Source organism: Centrocercus urophasianus, unplaced genomic scaffold (genome assembly GCF_019232065.1).
Source record: "Centrocercus urophasianus isolate 14NV4802_14NV808 unplaced genomic scaffold, USGS_Curo_1.0 seq_10, whole genome shotgun sequence".
NCBI lineage: Eukaryota > Metazoa > Chordata > Aves > Galliformes > Phasianidae > Centrocercus > Centrocercus urophasianus.
Window position 1 is genome coordinate 21,620,831 of NW_024884142.1, and position 20,672 is coordinate 21,641,502.

General features: G+C 38.0%; 1 protein-coding gene across 1 annotated transcript in view; it reads right to left on the reverse strand.

Moving 5' to 3' along the window:
• The window catches only part of LMBRD1 (LMBR1 domain containing 1), a 67,408-nt gene that overhangs the window by 19,183 nt on the left and 27,553 nt on the right, over positions 1-20,672 (reverse strand). The window contains exons 8-9 of the mRNA XM_042812087.1: positions 10,190-10,315; positions 8,684-8,836 (exon numbers count right to left, since the gene is read on the reverse strand). Coding sequence (XP_042668021.1) covers positions 8,684-8,836; positions 10,190-10,315 — 279 coding nt within the window. The remainder of the gene's footprint in view (positions 1-8,683; positions 8,837-10,189; positions 10,316-20,672) is intronic.

Consider the following 20,672-nt stretch of genomic DNA (forward strand, 5'->3'; position numbering starts at 1 on the left):
ATTCACCAGAATGCATTATCAATACTTGTTACACAGAATGGAAAACCTTCACAATATGAAGGCATTTGGGCATTAAGTATATTTCCACTGCTGCACTACCACATCCAGTAGTGTGCTCCATTTAAACAAGGTACAATTATTTCTCAGTTGAGAGCTCTCTTCCATAGAGCTATTTGGAGGAATGCTGACAAAAATCAGTTCGATGAACTGATGTAAAATTTAAATAAGCAGGTCTGTGCTAAAATTGCATCTTGCTTCTGCCTGCATGTCCTCAGTCACCGCTATTATTATTTCAAAGTAGCTTTCAAACCTCAAGTTACAGAAAGCAGCTTTCGGAGTATTTTAACTCATAGGTTTAAGTTACCCAGGAATTTACCTTTGAAATGATCTTTAGACTTGAACAGACAAGAAAACAACTACCACAGTAGTAGAAGAGTTTGAGTTTCAAGAAAATATAAATGTAACTTAAATACTGCCATACTTAGATATGCTTTCATCTAAGGACAAATGATAAAGTTGACATTAACACATCAAAACAACCAGATAACCTCTCCTCTAGAGAGTTCTAGAACCAAAGTTCTATATTCCTTCAGCTGCCCAAGGGAAGTCATTTAACCTGTTCAACAGTTTTAAACAGACAAAAGCCAACCACTGCTCTTATTCTGCTAACAAATCAGAAGAATAGTTATGTACAAATAACTACTACGGACCACTGTAATTATCAGCTATTGCTACTATTTCTGAAGTGTTAGAAAGCTTTTTTAGTAAGCTTTTGCTTGGAAACCTGGATCACCAATATAGAACTGCCTGATGTACAAACTAAAAACAGAATGTTTTAAGATCGTATCTCTCCACAGTAAACTCTCCCTAGGAATTAGCTGTTCAAGAAACAGAAGCACAAAAAAAAACCATTAAGCTTGCATTACTTTATGACTTCCTATTAACTACAGGCAGTAGATATATCCATACTTCCTCTGGCATATGTCTTTTGAAACAAGGCATTACACTTAAGTGAATAAACAATTGATAAAGTGCTTCTTAAGTTTTAACCTCAACTCCAGTTGCATTAACATAAGCCTTTTCTATCAAACTTAAAGGCCTACAATTCTCCCTTAGTTCATTTTATGCTCCTACAGGGCTATTAAGACTTCTAAATCACAATTAACATCAACTTACCTTCATGTAATTTCATAGAAGATCTGAGTCAATAGCTGCTATGTAAGAAACCTCATGTTATCTACATTCTTCCCGTACCTTATAACTTGCCCTATAGACTAACCAAGGCTTCACTTCCATTAATCAGTGTTTATTAATCAGCTATGTGCTAACACTCAGACTTACAGGCAAGCTTGCAACTTACACAGTTTGTCTGAGTCTCTATCAGCTGAAGAGCAATCTGATGAAGTTAAATTAAGAGCAGCTTGGTATAACTGTACTGCTGTCTATTAGTTTAAGCCAACTGGATTCTCTTAAAATATTTTAGACAAAGCCGTGAAAATTTACCAAGGGTTCTAAATTCTGCTCTGTCACAGCACAAATGAGAAGGAATTCAAGCCCCTGAGAACACATTCTATTTTAAAACAAAGGACAGTACTTGATTAAACAGAACCTCTTGTTCTTTTAACAGGCCTATTTATTAACTGGTACTAAAAAGCTTTGACTACTAGATCAGGCAAAAAACAACTTGGGTTTCAGCCAAACAGCATACAGAGGAACTGAAGAAGGTTATCTTCCAAAGAAAAAAGCAATCTTTAATTCATATTAAAAGAATTCAAAGCTTTCAACACAAGATTAAGTTTATTACTACACCGCAGTATTTTTACAAGCAAGGTCTCAATGCTATCACAACTCAAGCCCTGTTACTATTTTCACTTTAATCAGGCCTGCTCCATTGTCAGGTCAGTTTCTAAAACAATCAAGTGCAAAACACTGACCCAACTCCTACTTGTACTCAAAATACATTTGCTACTGAGTAGGTTGCAGATCTGCTGCCTTGAACTTACATTTCTCTCATCAACTGTAAGCATTTGCATGGATCTTCTAATCCTAGAGTATGTATCAAGGAACTGCCAAAAAGAGAACCACGTTTTTATGCAAGACTGTAGACATTACCAACAGTCATTAGTGTATAGCATGTGCTGCTTCTTGCACCCCCCCCACAACATCATCCTTGTTAGAGTTATACAGAGAACTCTTTGCATCCTATCCCTGCTCCCAGAAGTCTGGGAAGCTAAACTGTTTGATCTCTGAAAAACTTGGATGTTACTGAGATGATCATGGAATTTAGGACAATTTCATTCTGAGTAGACATGACCACATGGGAACAGGTGGGTGTCCCTAACAAAAAGCTAGAACACTTACCCTTGCCTGCCCAGTTACTTCCTACAGTGGCACTCATATCAATGGAAAAAAAAAAAAATAGTGAATCAGCTTATGGTAATTGCTCCATGACTTTAAACCAATATCAAAGAAACAAACATTTAAAATGTCATGGTTTCGTGATGCAACATACAAATGGGCTAGAGACTGAGGGGTGGACTTAACTATGGATGCTATTGCACAGGTTATTCATGATTGTGACACATGCACCACAATTAAACAAGCCAAGAGGATGAAACCTCCCTGGGAGGAAGGGCGATGGCAAAAATATAAATATGGGGAGGCATGGCAGGTTGATTATATCACCTTGCTATGATCTTGCAAGTGTTACATGCTTATTATGGTAGAGACAACCACTGGGTTGCTTGAAACATATGCAGTACCCCATGCTACTGCCCGAAACACCATATTAGGTCTCGAGAAACAAGTCCCATGGTGACATGGCACTCCAGAAAGAATTGAGTCAGATAATGGGACTCCTTACAAAATTTCTCTTGTAAATACTTGGGCCAAAGATCATGGCATCAAGTGGATTTATCATATCCCTATCATGCATCAGCTTCTGGTAAAATTGAACACTACAATGGGTTGTTAAAAACCATGTTGAAAGCAATGGGTGGCGGAACATTTAAGCACTGGGAGAAGCATTTGGCAGAAGCCACGTGGTTAGTCAATACTAGAGGACTGATAAATTGTGATGGTCCTGCTGGCTCCCTACATACTGTCAAGGGAGATAAGGTCCCTGTAGTACATGTAAAGAACATGTTAGGAAAAGCAGTTTGGGTCTTTCCAGCTTCCGGGAAGGGTAAACCTCTTCACAGCACTGTTTTTGCCCGGGGACCTGGGTCTATATGGTGGGTGATGCAGAGAAACAGGGATATCCAATGCATACCACAAGGGAATTTGATGTTGGGGGAGTGCAGTCAGTAATTCCATATATAGGTTTGTATGTGCTTGTATTTAATGTTTGGTAATTATTGTTTGTATATGTTAAGCATGATGTAGTGATGTAGAATAAGGGGTGGAATGAATGTCACGGTTTTGTGATTTTTGGTATTCCACATCATAACATCATGTGGGGCACTGGGAGTTTAACTGTTAACGCCCAAGTCCTGGGTACCTGCCCAGAAGAGAAGGAGAACTACATTCCACAGGGGACCTTGCAGTCACAGAAAGGAGATAGAACTCCTGGCAAGGTCACCTGAATGGGCACTTTTTCATCTTCTTCGCCGGCTCTCACCAGTCTCCCTGCTGCTCAACTGGACTGTGCATCTCACCTCAGCGTTGTGGTGAGGCCTATCCACCTTTTGGACATTCTTTCTCTCTCTCTCTCTCTCTCATTGTATTGGATTTATTGGCTTCAATTCTACTTATATTGATTATAGTGTGCTATCTTGCATTCCGATAATATATTTAGTAAATTAGTTTGTTTCTCCTCAGATCATTGCCACTGTTTTTAATTATTTTGGGGGTCCCCTGTTCCCTTTTTTCCAGAGGTGCAGATTTTGCAAAATCCCTGCACCCTGCTAGTCACAGAACTGGGCCGAACCTGCCCGTAAACTGTTGACATAGAGGAGCAATCATTCTCTCAGGGCTGGTGTCTATTAACATAGTTAAAAAAAGCAGTGGCACAAATGTAACTGATTAATCAGTTACCAAGAAACAAAGCTGGATTTCTCAACAGTAATACTTAACTAATTGTACTGTCAGCAAGTAGCTGAGAGTGCAGTGGCTGGAAGGTTGGCTTCTAATAAGAGGCCAGTTCCAGCCAGCTCCAAACAGCCTCACTTCTGGGCACAGCTAAACCCAGCAGCCAGTGATGGCAACTCTGGGAAACCATTTCAGAAACAGTAAAGTTTGGGAGCTGTTGGAGAAGGTCCAGAGGAGAGCCACAAAGATGAGAGGGCTGCAGTACCTCCCCTATGAAGACAGGAGGAGGGAGCTGGGTTTGTTCAGCCTGGGGAAAAGGCGGCTGTAGGGTGACCACATTGCAGCCTTTTCTACCTAAAGGAAGCCTAGAAACAGGAGGGGAAATCAACTCTTTTTGAAAAGGTAGATAACAGCAGGACAAGGAGATATGGTTTTAAGTTGAGGGAGGAAAGATTTAGATTGGATGCCAGGGAAAAGCTCTTTACTATGAGTGGTGAGGTGCTGGAACAGGCTGCCCAGAGAGGTTGTGCATGCCACATCTCCTTGGAGGTCCTCAAGGCCAGGTTGGATGGGGTCCTGGGCAGCCTAGTCTAGTATTAAATGAGGAGGTTGGTGGCCCTGCTTGTGGGAGAGGCATTGTAGCTTCATGATCCTTACTGTCCCTTCCAACTCAGACTATTCTGTGATTGTGAGAAAATGTCAGAGTAGAAAGAAATGAGAAGTGAGCAACAGCATTACAAGCACCAATGCCAGAAAGAAAAATGAGGAGGTACTCCAGGCACCAGAGTAGAAGTTTCCCTGCTATCTATAGAAAAGACCAGTAGAACAGCTATTCACATTCAGAGAAGGCACCTATCTCCTTCAGGATACAAGCCTACAGGGATCTCACATGCTAGAGCAGATTCTTCTGACAGGGAAGGTTAGGTTTGTAGAAAAACTAAACTAGCTTGATGTTAAATGATAACTCCATGCCATTCACTACTCACGTCCTCAGGATATTCCAGTATCTTCATTCTGTCTGAACTGAAAGCCTACACCTTCACGTGAGATGTTTCTAACTCAGTATATTCTGTTCTGAGTTTGATACACCTTTATATAGCTTTGAGTAAAACAAATCTGATTTGCAAAATTTTCTTTAGTCCATGCAAAGAAAATGTATTCCCCAGGAGAATATGAAGCTCTTTCTTGAACAACAACTCACAATAGATAATCAAATGTAACAAAAATAATTAAGAGTTAGAAGGACAATACACAAAGACTGAGAAGTCTGAGCAAAGACATTGAGTTAGTGCTGTAAAACAAACCCAAGTGTTATTTCTGAACACAGAGGCCTCTGAAATTGATAGAATACAACTCCCAAAAATCTCACCCTCCCAAACAAAGCAGAAGTAGCACTTTCCATGTCTAGTATTTGACATGAGGAGTTTAATCTGAAGTTTGAGAGACTTTAAAGAACTCCTACACTGATCAGGGCTATTACATATGGCTATAAAAATATTTCCTGCTCTTCATAAAGGCCACTAATTCGAACCATTCAAAAGTTATATGGAGACAACTCAATTACTATAGAAGTAACAGTAAAACAGTTTCGCAAAAGTTGAGACAATAATAGAATGATGGACATTACAACCTTCATAAGACAGCTTTAGGAAAAGTCACAGTAAGCAAGTTTTGTAATATGCTTTAAAGCACCCTACTTCAAATTAAAATTTGCCAGGAAGAATTACTGATCTGCAGCTCTGCTGTTTTAGTCTGGGATTCTTAAATCAGCAACTCACTGAGGATAATAAGAGGATAAAACCACACAAACAATAAAAAACACTGGAAAACCATCCTGATCATAAGCAATAATCTGTGTAGCTAGTGATATTGTAAACCATCCTATGAGAATACAATCAATTACTGAAGTACAACAGACACTACATGTGGCCATCACATTTCTCAAATGTAAGGTTAATGTAGAAAGCTGAAGGAGCTACAAGCTACTTTCAATCAAAGGAAACATCAAAACCATTGAAGTGAAGAGCTACAGACATCTGTTTCAAATGAAAGGGTTTGGTGTAGTTTTCAAGTTATCTGCTACGAGTTTCAAGCTGAAATCTTTTGGACTTCAATTTCGTCTACTCAGCATTAATAGCAGCAATGGCAGAGCTAAATGCTTACAGCCATCTTCAGTTCTATAAAGTACAGGCCAACGTAATGCTAAAATTATACCCTACAGTTGTTAAGAAACACTGTGGCAATCCTGTCCCACAGAAGTATTTTTCCTTCTAAAATAGGTGTATATATATATATATATATATATATATATATATATATCAACTAAGATCAAAAGACTAAGATCAAAGACTTACCACAGTGACAGTCTTTTACACTGGCTGAATATCAAGAAAAGTTCTACATATCTAGTTTACTATTGATCAAGCAATTACTTCACAGGATGCTTAATCAAAATGCATATATTCTTGTCAACATCTCTCTTCTGCTGGCTACAAGCAACTTTGATTAATATAAGCTACCTGACTTATCAAGAAGGAAGGATTCTTCTTCCTATTTTCATATGCTTGAGAAAAAAGTAACATCCAAATTTGCTATAGCAACGTAGTACAACATTTCACATTCCCTTATCATATCTTGTTTTTAATGTTACACCACTCTAACATTAACTGCTCATGTACAGCACAGACTACAATGCAAGCTATAAGAAATATCAGTCCTTTGATCTGTTTTCCAACATGGCTACAAGTAACCATTTCTGACACTCTGTATGGGTTTTCTGGTCACAGAATTACCACCTCTATAATCCAGTCATCCTTTGCCAGAAGACAAGTAAATATATCTACAAGATATGTTTTCAACAACCTGTTAGTCATACAATTACCCTTAACAAGACTGTAAACAGGCTTTTGCCACAGGGATATATTCAAAGTGTTATTCTACTACTCTACACAAGATGTCCATCTTGTTTCTGTGAAAACCATTAAAAGCAAACTGACCTAGAGAATTGTTGACACTTGCTATTCTAATAGGTCCTATATGCACACATTACATCTACCATTTATCCACATACACAGGTTACAGAAAGCCTGTGACAGATAGTAGACTGGTATACTGGATGCAGGTGGCAAGGCTTCACTAGCAGAGGACTACAGAAGTGTATTTTGTAAGAATAGGCTAGAAACTGCATATCATGGATACAGCTTGTTCCAACAGATCCACAGCAGGACACTCATCCTGTTGCAGACAGTGCGGGGAAAAAAAGCTCAGTCAGTGCCTGGCAGCTGTAAGAAACTACCATATGAAAAACAAAAGTTGGTGACCATAATACTCAAATCAGCAGCTATCCAGTTTTTGTGTGGTTGGTTTTTTTTTTTGTTGTTTGTTTTTGTTTTTTTGGTTTTTTTTTTTTTTTTTTAAGAGCTGCAGAACAGGAAGCAGAAATGAAACAAAGAAACAAACGCATGCTACTGGAATTCTCTTAAGTGAGAAGGCTGGAGGAACAAACAGCAGCTATATTCCACCTTTAACACCATATAATCTATTCAACAAACCGCTTTCTTTGCAGGATAACAAAAGGTAATTAAAATAAAGCATATGCAAGTCTGATCTAGAAGCAGTCCAAGTATTAATGTTTTCTGTTTTGTCAATAATGGAAACAGCTGAACAAGCTGACAACAAATAGCAAAGCCCCTATTAGCTTCAAACAAACTAACTAGCTTAGCCAAACTTTAGATCTTATATTTTAGTGATTAAGTGACTTGCCTTCTTACAGTTTTACATTCTGCAGTATTAAAAATATCCCTTAGGGTTACACAACACTACAGCAACTCTACATGCCTGTATTTCTTATGCTTGTATTTAAAGGCTGCAAACAACACGGGAATATTGCCTGTAAAATTAGATACCTAAATTTTTTATTTAGATGTACATTATTATAAGGCTACATGAATATAGATTTTTCTACATCTACTTTCTGTAGCATCTGATGGGGGTATTATATTAATATTAAGCAGTTGATATTCAACATGGTAACTGATGAACTTCATTTGAGGGCTGCTCCAAAAGTAATGTTTCCTATTTTATTACACTGGCCCACAGTGCCAGAGGTGGGTTTTGGTGGTATAACAATGGAGATTAAACATTCCCACAATATTCCATTATATTTTGTGGCTGTGTGACAAATGGCAGTAGAGCAGCAGTCTGACAAAATGTCTGACATGGACATGTGTATGAAGCAAAGGTGTGTGACTGAATTCCTCCATGCGGAAAAATTGCAACCACTGGCATTCAGTGACACCTACTGAACATACAGGAAGATCAAACAGCAGATGTGAGCACACTGAGGCAGTGGGTGGTGCATATCAGGAGTGGCAACAGTAGATCACCTCTGCTGGTGCACTGGCACAGTTTGTTTTTAAACACAAGCATGGCAAATATGATCTTGTTCATCACTGACAAAAATGCATAGCTTATGGTGGCAGCTATCTTGAAAAATAGTGTTTTGTAGTTGAGAAATTGCTCTATCAAACAGTGTTCTTTCTAATAGTTGTAATTTCCACAAAAATAAGAGGCATTTATTTCAGAGTAATCAAAAGAACGAAGCTGAAAGCTATCACATGCAACCTAATGCACAAAAAGCATAACAACTTCTTACCTTCAGAGGTCGGATAGCTTCACAGAACTTCAACCACCAACTTTTCTCAATGGTTTCCAGATGCCTCTCTCTCCTTCGAAGTGTCCTTAGTCTCTCCTCTAGTTGTTGAACAGCTCGTCTATCCCTTGATGATAGAGGTCGACCATCTCTGCACTGATTATCAGAAAAGTAGTGCAAAAGATCAGGGAACACTGAATCAATGGAACAAACAGACTTTATACCCTGCTTGTTGAATTACAACAAATCACTTTAGACATAAAATTCACACCATGAAGTTTGGAACTAATCAGAGGCACAATTTTGACCATAACTCAAATAATGGAAAATTAGTTCTTACTGATGACTAGATGAAAATACAGAAATAATTAAAACAAAGACACCCTGCTTTTTGATCCTAATTATCTGATGAAATCTAGTTAACAAAAGGTACCAGCAAACTTCTGTAATCCAATAGTCTGCAACAAGCAATAGTTGACTTTCCAGGGGTTTATTATTCTCATTATTCCAGTAAGGAGAGGTGCCTTTGCCCCAGCCATTGCCCACCGCTTTCCAAGTTATACCATAGAACACTACTTTTTAGATTTCATTACACAATACTCATACAGCATTTAAGGGATCTGCACTACATAGAGGTAGCCAAGTGCTAATGTCAGAACCATTTCAACACTGCTAGGAATCCAGTATTTCAATTCACATAACAGCTCTAACAGAATAGAGACTACCAGAATTAAAGTGCTGGGGAGGAAAAGATTAGGTTACAACAAACCATGACTCAGGATTAGGAAGATTACTAATCAAACCATTATCTCAAATGGGTTGAAAAAGGTGAGGGATCTTGTACATACAGGAGAAATATTCTCTGCTCAGCTTGCACTGTACTTTAGAACTTTTGTCTTATATAATGCACAACACCATAGTGAGCTGCAAAGCCATCAGTGGTTTACAAATGGTATTACAATCTGAAGAGGTTTAGGATTCAGAACCGATTTCCATTCATATACATTTCACAAACAAATGTTTTATAACAGCAAAGTACATTAACTGGGAAGCAAGAATATTTGGAGCTGTTATTTATTCATAAAGATGATTAATATTTTGATGAATCTAACCTAAACTCATGGCAGCTCTATATGGCAAATACCCAGCATTCATAACTACACTGAGTAGGTGCTCTAACTGGTAGCAAGCTAAGTGAAGTTAATGTTATTAACCCCTACAAAATGTGTCTTCCATATATTTAAACAGGACTGGAGAAGGTTGAGTTTAGCTCCTCAGCATCATTATTAACAAAGTATAAACAACTGCAGCTGGTGGACTAAAAAAATGCTGTCAGTCTCTATTATACTACTAACCATACTTCTTTCAAAATAACTCCAAAATAGCAAGCTAATCACTTCTTGCTTGCTAGCTTTGTCTCGAACACAAAATTTACTTAATATGACCACCAACTGACAAGCTAACCAAGAAAAAAGATACTTAGGTAATTGAGAACAGTAAAGTTGATACCTTTGACTTAATCCTTAATATCCGTTGCTCCACTTCCTCAATATCTTCAGTGTTCTCCAAACGTTCATAAGCTGCACTGGTAGTTCCCTTAATCAAGTTCAGAGGCAATGCTGACATACCATAAGCCTAAAGTAAAGAAAACAGACACTCATGTTTCCACCTGTTCAGCCTACTGTATGTTGTAGCTGTAAGGTATCACTGGTTTGTTCTCTCCCTTCCATAATCACATTCTAAAGCAATCAGTTCTGTTAATATTTTAGCAAAGCATTATAAACATTATGCAGGTTCCAGAATCCCTCAGAATATTATAAGACTTTCTATAACCATAACCTACTGAAAACTTCTAAACTTAACTCCTGGGTTTTGGTCAAAAAACATTAACTATTTAATTCCACAGACATTACACAATAAGTATCTGCCACTAAACTCAAGTTCAGCTTTGCTCTACAAATAACATTACTCCACAGTTCCAAGGGAAGTTTCACCAAATATTAAAAACATTTTCTCATAGACTTGCAAATCAAGTTTAATTTCATTCCCCTTAATCACAAAAGGCAGCTAGCAACTTCAGTTCCTACATTAAAGCTTCTTAAGTATAGGAGCAATATACACACAGACATACACTGGAAGACAACTTCTATCACAGGCTCATAACAGCAGGAAGCAATTTCATGCTTTCTAAAGCATTTTGGTTTGAACACAACTACACAAACACACAAGTCTACACATAAGATTAAGATTCCAGATTCTGAAATGAATTTGAAATGAATAGGCTAGAGTCAGCTCCATTGGGAAATCTGGGTCATGCACCTGGACAGTTGTAATCTTCTTAGAGAACAAACTACTTTGCCATCTAGATGAGCAGAAAAGCAGCCTCCCCAGAAACTCTCTCTTAGCTGGGCTTCCATTTTCCAGTTTCTAAAACAGAGACATTAATACTGACTTCATATGACTTTAGAAGTGCCAGATACAGTGGAGTCGTCATCCCTCTATTGCTGATACAGCCCAGGACACTGCCTTTCTGCTGCCATACCACCAGCTAACATTCAGCTGGCTATTTACAAGGATTTGCAGGTCCTTTCAGCAAAATCACTCCTCTGTCAGCCAGATCTCACCATGAATAAATGCTGTGCTCGTTAGCCTAGTCTTCCCACCTGCCTATGTCTCTACACATTTAAGAGACATGGCAAACCTCTTTTCAGTGGTCTGTGGAGACAAGACAAGGGGAAACAGATCCATACCAGCCCAAGCAAACTCCATTCAAGTCTGGCTGCCCAATAATTTAATATATAAGCATACCATCTTAATTCCTAACCAGAATGAAGGTTAAGTAAAGACCACTGCGGAATCCAAACCATTCTCAATTGTAGCCAAATAGACTCAGTCTACAGAAACACATTTAGAGATTGCTATGACAGTAGGTTTACACAATTTTACAAACTAAGACTAGAAACAAGTTGATTCCACCAGAAAACTTCCATCTGCTCTTCAAAAAAAGTGCTACAGAAGACAACATTGGTATATAAATCAGAATTCTAAATTTAAGCCTACATTTCTAAAAAGCCAGCAGCAAATTAAAGGAACTTAATTTGTTTTGTTCCCAATGTGAATTATATACTTGAACATCAAGCTTACTCTAGTTATAGATATTGACAGATGATTACCAAATTCCCTGATCATTGGGGAAAGGTAAGACATACTGGTCCTTCAAGATATTGACATATAGAATGAAGACAGAAGGACAAGTCATCTTCTGTGGTATATTAAGTCTCAGCTGCATCTGCTAGTTCTGCTCCAGGGATGCATTTCTCTTTAGGCTGCAGAATAAGCCTGCCCTGAACAAAGTTTTAACACTCACAAGCTGATGTTAATTCACACTCAAATTGATAAAACATGGTTAGTTCTTGCATACTTATACCAATGAAACAGTTTCTAGGACTTTAGACAACCTGTGCCTAGAAACATTAGGTCAGATGAGAAGAACTGCCCCATGAAGAGTGAAGCAGTAAAGATGAGTAAGCAGTCATTCAAATACAACCAGTAATTACAGCATATGGTATTTCCACATTAGTTTTTCAAAGTGAACTAAATCTATTCTTAGACACTGTTCAACCTGATAATATATCTTTAATCTGATAATACGTGCTTTAAGGTTAGGTCTTCCATGGCTCTGGGATGCTACCAAAGCTGTTAAATAATGCCTGATTTCACTAAAGTCTCATTTTAGACCGGGGGTAGAGGGGGAAAAAAAAAAGTCACAAAACTAAGTTTATGGCTAAAAATAATTTCAGAGAAGATTCTCTCCTATTGTGCCCCCACAAATGATTCATATAAGAGAAAACCTCTTTTGATCTGCTTCAGAGCTAAAAAGTTTTAAATCCTAACAGCTTACTACCCATAAAGTACAGAGAGGCAGCAATGTTAAAGAGCCATTTCACTCTGATTTGATAGTCTGCCCACAGGTAATACATACTGCATCTTTAAATAGATGAAGTTTAATATATTAAAGCTTCATAGATTTCCTGAAGTAGGTGGTTTCCAGCTCTAACAGATAAGAGTAACTTACGCAAAAGAAAGCACATCTATCCTCTAAACAAATCTAAACAGTAAAGAATTTTGAAGACAAACTTGTCTGTTATTCATAGAAGTGAAACAATTAGTTCAATATTGTTTATACTGTAATATCAGTAGGCACTGAAGAACAATAAAAATCATATCCTAGTTGTTCCCTCACTGCATCACAGAACGCAAATTTATTCCGTACTTCAGAGAGCACTAAGATACTACTTCAGGGATTACATTAGCATTACTTCAGTTTGTTTAGTCTTCAATCCTCCTTCATTCCTTTCCTTCCTACCCTGTCAACAAGGGATCTGGCTACAATGTTCACATTGCAAAAATCAAAATGAAATATTTTCAAACTAAAAAATATTCTCAGCCATCTGTGGGGACAGGACAGAGGGAAATGCTCATAAAATGGAAAAGTTCTGCACCAATATGTGAAGGAACTTCTTCACAATAAGGTGATGGACCGCTGGAACAGGCTGCCCAAGGAAGCTGTGGATTCTCCTTCCCTGGAGATACTGAAGACCTGCCTGGACACCTACCTGTGTAGCCTACTGCAGGGGGCCTGGACTTGATCTCTGGAGGTGTCTTCCAGCCCCTACAGTTTTGTTATTCTGTGAAATAAGCAGCTGTTGTTACTCCTGCCTTTTGTAGATTCAGCATCTTAGAACACCATAGAGCCAAAATCCCACTGACTATGGCTACATAAGGCATTACTGTCTCACTAGTTAGTTATCAGGTAAGTTAATAGTGACTCATAACCACAAAATAGAAAGTGCAGTTGAGCTAAGTCATAAAAATCCCATTTACAAAAGCTGCAACAAGCAAGTACCTTCAAGGATAAATACTTGATATTAAAGATACCCAGAGAGGTTTGCCATTGGGAATCATAACTGCCAATCTAATATTTTAAAATTGCACAAGCCACCAAAATACTTCTGAAGCATGTTATGAAGGTAGAAACACCTAGTAAGCAACCAGACCAGCCACAGGCACACAAGTTGGTCATAAGCATAGGGAAAAACTCTGAAATGCAGCAGTTATCTTTAGGAAAGTCAAAGGACTTAAAGCTGGTTGTGAAAAATTGACTGAAAAAAGGCAGCTATTAAGCTGATTGTTTCACTGTCTACAACTATTTTGTTCAACTGTCAAAATAAGGATTCTGATCTTAGTACACGAACAGCACTATAACTGTTATGTACATTAAATATTAAGAATTACGTTTGTGATAAAAAGTTACAAGAAGTACTTGTACAGCATGGCAGAAAGGACATGTTCTATCTGACAGGTTCATATCACTGAGGTGCTTTAAAAGGTGTGTGTATATACACATGCATAGAATCTTGTGCAAAACACAAATTAGTCTGACAAACATTTCTTGCAGAACACTGCCCTCTAGTGAACTTGCATGAAAAAGCCAAATTAAAATACTTGAGTCTACTGTACTACTGTATGAATGTTTAGTAGGCATAAGAAAAGCTAGGTAAGTGCTCACTGCAATTTTAAATGGACAAAAAGAATTCAAAGTTACCACCTTCACATAACTGCTTGTTTCAAGGCGTCAACTGAAAGCATGACCACAGAAGGCAAAACATGCAATTCTACAGCCTTAACACAAATAGATGCCTGTTAGACGTGCACTTTTAAGTTAGGACAGTGCTTTCAAGACAGAGGAGTTAAATATAAGCTAGATTTCTACAGTATGAAGATACTAGAAAAAAACTCCACTTCAAAAATATTTTTGTATAAAAGTATTCTATATTTTGTTATTAGCACTTTATTCAAATTACATTAAGCAATTTAAGTAACAGGGAAGCTGCACTGAGGTTATTTTTTTTCCTGTATAGCACTTGCTAAGTACAGACAACTGAACAATAATGTTACTTTGCATTAATACAATGCAGCCTCATCAGCATTGCCTCTTTTGGAGCAGGCAAGCTAGTACGAATAAGTAGATTTAGACATGATACACTGCTGTATCACAACAATATTTTCAAGCTTGTATACAAGACATTAATACAACACCTTTCTTTTAAACTGTTCCTTTCTTTTCTGAACACCTAGACTGCACGTTTCTTCCCCAGAGTAATCTCTGATTCTACAAGAAACAGTGAAATATTTTCTGTCTCTGTATCTAACTATCTACCCTTACCATTCTAAAGACAAAAATCAGACATGGTAACAGTGACAGTGCTTCACGACAGAACCATTAAGGTTGGAAGAGAATTAAGATCATCACATCCAACTGTCAACCCACCCCCGCACCATGCCCACTAAGCCATGATCCTCAGTGCTACATCTCCATGTTTCTTGAACACCTCCAGGGATGGTGACACCAATACATCCCTTTGCAGCCTGTTCCAGTGCTCGACCATCCTTTCTGAGAAATCTTTCCTAAAATCCAACCTGAACTTCTACTGGTGCAATTTGAGGCCATTACCTCTCAACCAAGTCTACCACAGAACAGAGATACGGCACAGGCAAGCCACAGAGCCAACAACACTTAAGTATTATTAGACATGTTTAAACATCAGACTGCTGTCCACCAATGGGAGTTTCCAGATGCCTGGTATCCTCAATGTACTAACTTTACACTCTACCCTTCTGTGCCAACTCATTCAACAGTCTCACAAGAACAGATCATAACTTAAAAGAATTCCAAGACTTCTACAAGGAAACTCAAGGGAAAGGCAGAGGAAGCTGTCTAGCTCTTTCCTAGGTTGTGAAGAGCAAAAGAAAAAGTCTGATAACTTAAATATATCTGAAGAGGCTATATCTCCTCTGCTCTGTGCTGTTGAGGCCCCACCTGGAGTACTGCATTCAAATATGGAATCTCCAATGCAGGAGAGACAGACCTGTTGGAGTGCATCCAGAAGAGGGCCACAAAAATGATCCTAGGGATGGAATACCTCTCCTACAAGGACAGGACGAGAGCAACAGGAAAAGAGGACAGACTCATTAGCAAGGTCTGTGGTGATAGAACAAGGGGAAATGGCTTCAAGCTTAAAGAGGGTAGATTTAGAGAAGGTTGGATATAAGGAAAAAAAATCTTTTACAGTCAGGGTGGTGAGGCACTGGAACAGATTGCCTAGAGATGCAGTCGATGCCCCATCCCTAGAAACTTTCATGGTAAAGCTGGATCAAGTACTGGGCAACCTGATTTAGCTGTTCATGTCCCTGTTCATTGCAGGGGAATTGGACTAGACCTTAAAAAGGTCCCTTCCAACTCTAAGGATTTTATGCTCTCATGGACTGTTTGGTTTATGGTGTTTTTTTTTTTTAAATGCTCATTCTATTCTCACAAAAGTATTCAATGTTTCCCAGTAAGTTTCAGTTCTCTCATGGAAGTTTTAGTATTCAATATTCAGTTTCTATAGCATGTGAATTTCTTCAAAAACACTGTTAAAGATTTCAAGGCACAGAACAGACTGCCCCTACTGAATGCAAGGGTCATCCATTTCTGCAACACTCATCATGACAGTATCATTCTGCTTTAATATATTCACTTTCATTTTTCATATTAACAAAAATTCATTTCTACCACAGTTTGAAAAGATAAACCTTACAGGAGAATGAGTGACTCTAAGACAAGAAGGGCTCATGTGACACATAAACCAAGGAGCTTATGTTCAAAGACGACAGCCCCTGCTCCACAGCATGTGCAGCAAGCTTGCTCTTGCTGGATATATCACAACTGTCAAAAAAGTTAACTCAATCAGTTGAAATACTCAACATAGCTGGTATGCCCAGTTGTCACATTCTGCATCTCTTTATCAGGCAGAACATTATCATAAAGGGTAATCTCAAAAATCTGAATAAGAAAGAGTAGAAATCTGAACAAGAGTAAGAAAACTGCCATTGATTCAGCAGTTCAACTTCCATAGTTCTCCAGGAGTGCAGTAACAATCAGGTTGTTAAAACAAAAGAACAAATTGGTTTGCTATTCTACTTATGCATGACTGCTTCTCTGTGAACCAAATCAAATAACTACATTTCTTTTGCATTTAAGAAGTGGCATTGGAGTAATTAAGTAGCAATGACCATAAATGCCACTAATTCATAGGTTTCTCAATAACTGTTTGAAGTCTACTTAACAGAAAATCAGTAGTAAACAACTCCTTTTTAAGGTTAGACAGATTACAAAAGGCTTTAAGCTTTCTCCCCTTTAATAAAAGCCAATTGAAAGAAAAGTAGATCTTACTCTATACAAAAATCATTTGTGAAAAGGTCATTAAATTTGTCAGCAGACAAAAATAAGCTTTGTAATGTCTCCTCTTTCAGGATGGAGAAGAGATCACTTTGCGATTCCATGAGAAATCAAATAATGCTTATTAAATGTTTTGGAAAAATTACAAAGCCAATTATAAGCATCCTTCAAGGACATGCTAAATGAGATGCACAAGATCACTCAAAAATTAATCTGCCTATCATTCTGTGAGTAATATGTTATTCACTTTGAATTCAAATAGCAATCTGAAGCTGACAACAATTATTGTATTAATACCTAAGGCAAAGTAAAACCATTTCAATGCAAAACATATTAATGAAAATAGATTTAAACTACATCATCTGTGAAACTATTTCAAACAAAGCACTGCAGTCCTAATTTATCATTTTCTTGTTATATTTCACACTACAGACATTGAAAGCTATCAGTATAAATCATCAAGGTCACAGATTTGTAGAGCCTCCCTAAAAATCATTCACATTTCTTACAGAATTCTTCTGTACTGAGTGCTGCATTTCATATTACAAGTTGATACTATTCTCTGGCACAGAATAGCTTTGCACATAGTCCTGCAAAGTCATGACTCCTAGAACACAGAACTATCTACTTCTCTGAAGACACTGAATACCATTTATGAATAAGACACACAATGTAGTTTAAAAGCAGTAGATACAAAGTGATTAAAAGAGAAATGGTAAAAAACTAAATCACTTGCATAAAAACAGCTATAGAAGAATTGAATCGTTTTCCAACATAGTTTAGGTGAGGTTATAACAGCAAAACAAATACTGTTAAGTGAAACAAAAGAACACCATCCCATCAAGTTTTTCATTTCTTTGGGCTTTTAGCCTTAACAAAGCAGCTGCCACCCTTAGGAACATTTGTAAATCCTACAGGCCCATAACGTAGACAGAGTCTCAGAATTCCCAAGATTGGAAGGGACTTCTGGAGATTCTCTGTTCCAACCACCTGCTCAAGCAGATACACCTACAGCAGGTTGCCCAGGCTAGGCAAATTATGAGGATCTCCAAGCTGAAAGACTCCACAACTGTTCTGGGCAACCTACACTAGTGCTCAGGCACCTGCACAATACAGAAGCACTTCCTAACGTTCAGAAAGAACCTTCTGCGTTTCAGCTGGTGTTCACTAGTTCTTGTCCTGGCACCACAGAAAAGACCACTACAGAAAAAAAGCCTCTGGCTCTGCCATTTTTGCACCTTCCCTTCAGGTATTTATAGACATGGATGAGATTTCCCTTTGAGCCTTCCCTTCTCCAAACTGAAGAGCCTCAACTCTCTCAGCCTGTCCTCATTGCTGAGATGCCCCAGTCATTTCATCATCTTGGTAGTCCTTTCTTGGAGTCTCTCCAGTACGTGCCTTTCTCCCCGAGGCAGCCAGTAATGGACTCAGTTCTTGAGGAACAACCTAACCAGTGCTCATCCTGGATCTGCCAGCAATATTCAGCCTAATAAAGCCAAGAATACCATTAGCCTTCTTCACAACAAATGCCCATTACTCCCTAACGTTCAAATTGGCATCCACCAGGACCTCCATATCCTTTTGTGCCAAGCTAATTTTCACCTGGATGGCCTTGAGTAGCCTCTGGTATCCTCTGGGTTATTCCTCCCAAGATGCAGGACTTGGCAATTCCCTCTGCTAAATTACTTAAGGATCTTTATCAGCTCATTTTGTAATATTCCACTTAGAAGCCTACAGCTAGAAGCCTGGGTGAAACCTACAGTTCAGTGTGAATGTTCAGTCTTTCTCATACTGTGAAAAAAAAAAAAAAACCTACACATTCATCAGTAAGTTTACTGCATTGATTTTGATATTCAAAGACACAGAAAATGAAAGCCACAAAACTATGTCATTATTATCCATCTTCTCACCACAGTCAGCATCACAAATCTGCAACCATCAGCAATCCTACTCCAGTGTGATGCTTCAATTTGTGTCCCCATAACCCCAAAGAACACCATCCCAGATGTGGCAAGTCTGTTCTTTACTGCATGAATAGCTCACCACAGATTTACAAGTAACACATTAAATCAATAATTACTTGGGAGGCCCAGAATACCAGATCAATGCTGACAGTAGTACTAAAATAGATTTCAAGTGGATTAGTCATCACAGTAAGTTTGTTAGTTACATAATTTAAACTGCAGTCATTTACAACCTAGAGAAAATACTACTTCCTAGGGATGAATGTTTCCAGAGAGAAAGCTTCAAATCTCAGTATCTACTGAAACTCAAGGTTTCCTGGTGCCAATAAAAATACTCTTAACTTTTAAGTACTGCATATTACCACAGCACAGAAGTACTGCTTTAGAACAGCTATAACCCAATCCTAGAGTAAAGCAGTACTGTTAGTGTTTGATTAGACAAATTATGTATTAAACACCTTAAGTAGCATTCACTTAATGTTACAATACTGATTAGGTACAAAAACATTTACTAGCCTATCACTTAACACACACACTTCAGCCTCTATTAGATATTCCCATAGAATAGAATTTTTCTCTACAATAATAGGAATGAGTATACAGAAGACTGGATACATCAGCATCTCTACTTGATTTTCTTTACAACCACATACCTTTTAAACAGCACAAAATAGAGAACTAGCAGTAGAAAAGTTGAAGATTTTTAGAAGTCAGGGAACAATAACTTCTACCTGTATTTGCAGAGCTTCGACTCTTAATGAGGATGAACAAAACATCTAAGATCACTTCTGTTTAGAAATACATGGTAGCAGAGTTCCCTTATGTTCTCACTTATTCTCCATCCTTCTCACATCATCTGCTAAACATCTGCACCAAGTTATGTAAGCATCTTTGTTCTTCTGCTCCCTTTACAGAAGGGGATATTCCTTTTGGACTTTAGAATCTACCATCTATTATACAAAGGAGTAGTTTGACTAACCATGAAGGCCTGCCATCTCCAGGAAATGTAATAAATAGCCTGCACAAAAATACAGGTATTCAACTAGCCATTTGTTAGATGTCTAAAATCACAGGCAGGCATTACAGAATGCCACATCATAGACTTGACTGAGTACTGATGTTCTTTAAATCTAGACGTTATTTATTTAACACAATGTTAACAGAAGACCCTAACTTAAACATACCATATAAAATACTGATCTAGGTAGTCAGCAAGAACAGTTATTCTTTTCAGAATTATACTTTTCTTTCCAATCGTAGTGTCTGGAGTAATCCAAAGTGGTATAGGGTAAGATGATATTCTCTTATTAGCCTCTCTGAGGCTCGGGAAATTATAACAGCACACAAATTTTCCACTAAATTGAATTTTATATTAAGTCCTTTCACTGGGAAAAACACAGCCCACAACATAAATCTAATTCTAGACACATCACACCCAGATGTCACTGAGACCATTGCTCCAGTTGTCCAAAGAATGGCCTTAGTACAGTATTGTCACTCTGTTACCATAACTACCTGTGAGCAAAGTGCTATGAAGAGCACAAAAAACATTTCCTACTCCAACTCTGACAACATGGACTTTATTAGGTACTTTCACTGAAAATGATGCATTTACACTTCAGTTCACTCACGTATCAAAATTAATTCACTGTCTCTGCATTCGATTCTATGATTGCCTTCAAGAAATGATAAACAGCACTCTTGAAAATAGTAGACTGTGTAAGCTCATCTCTAAGCCTTTTTAAAA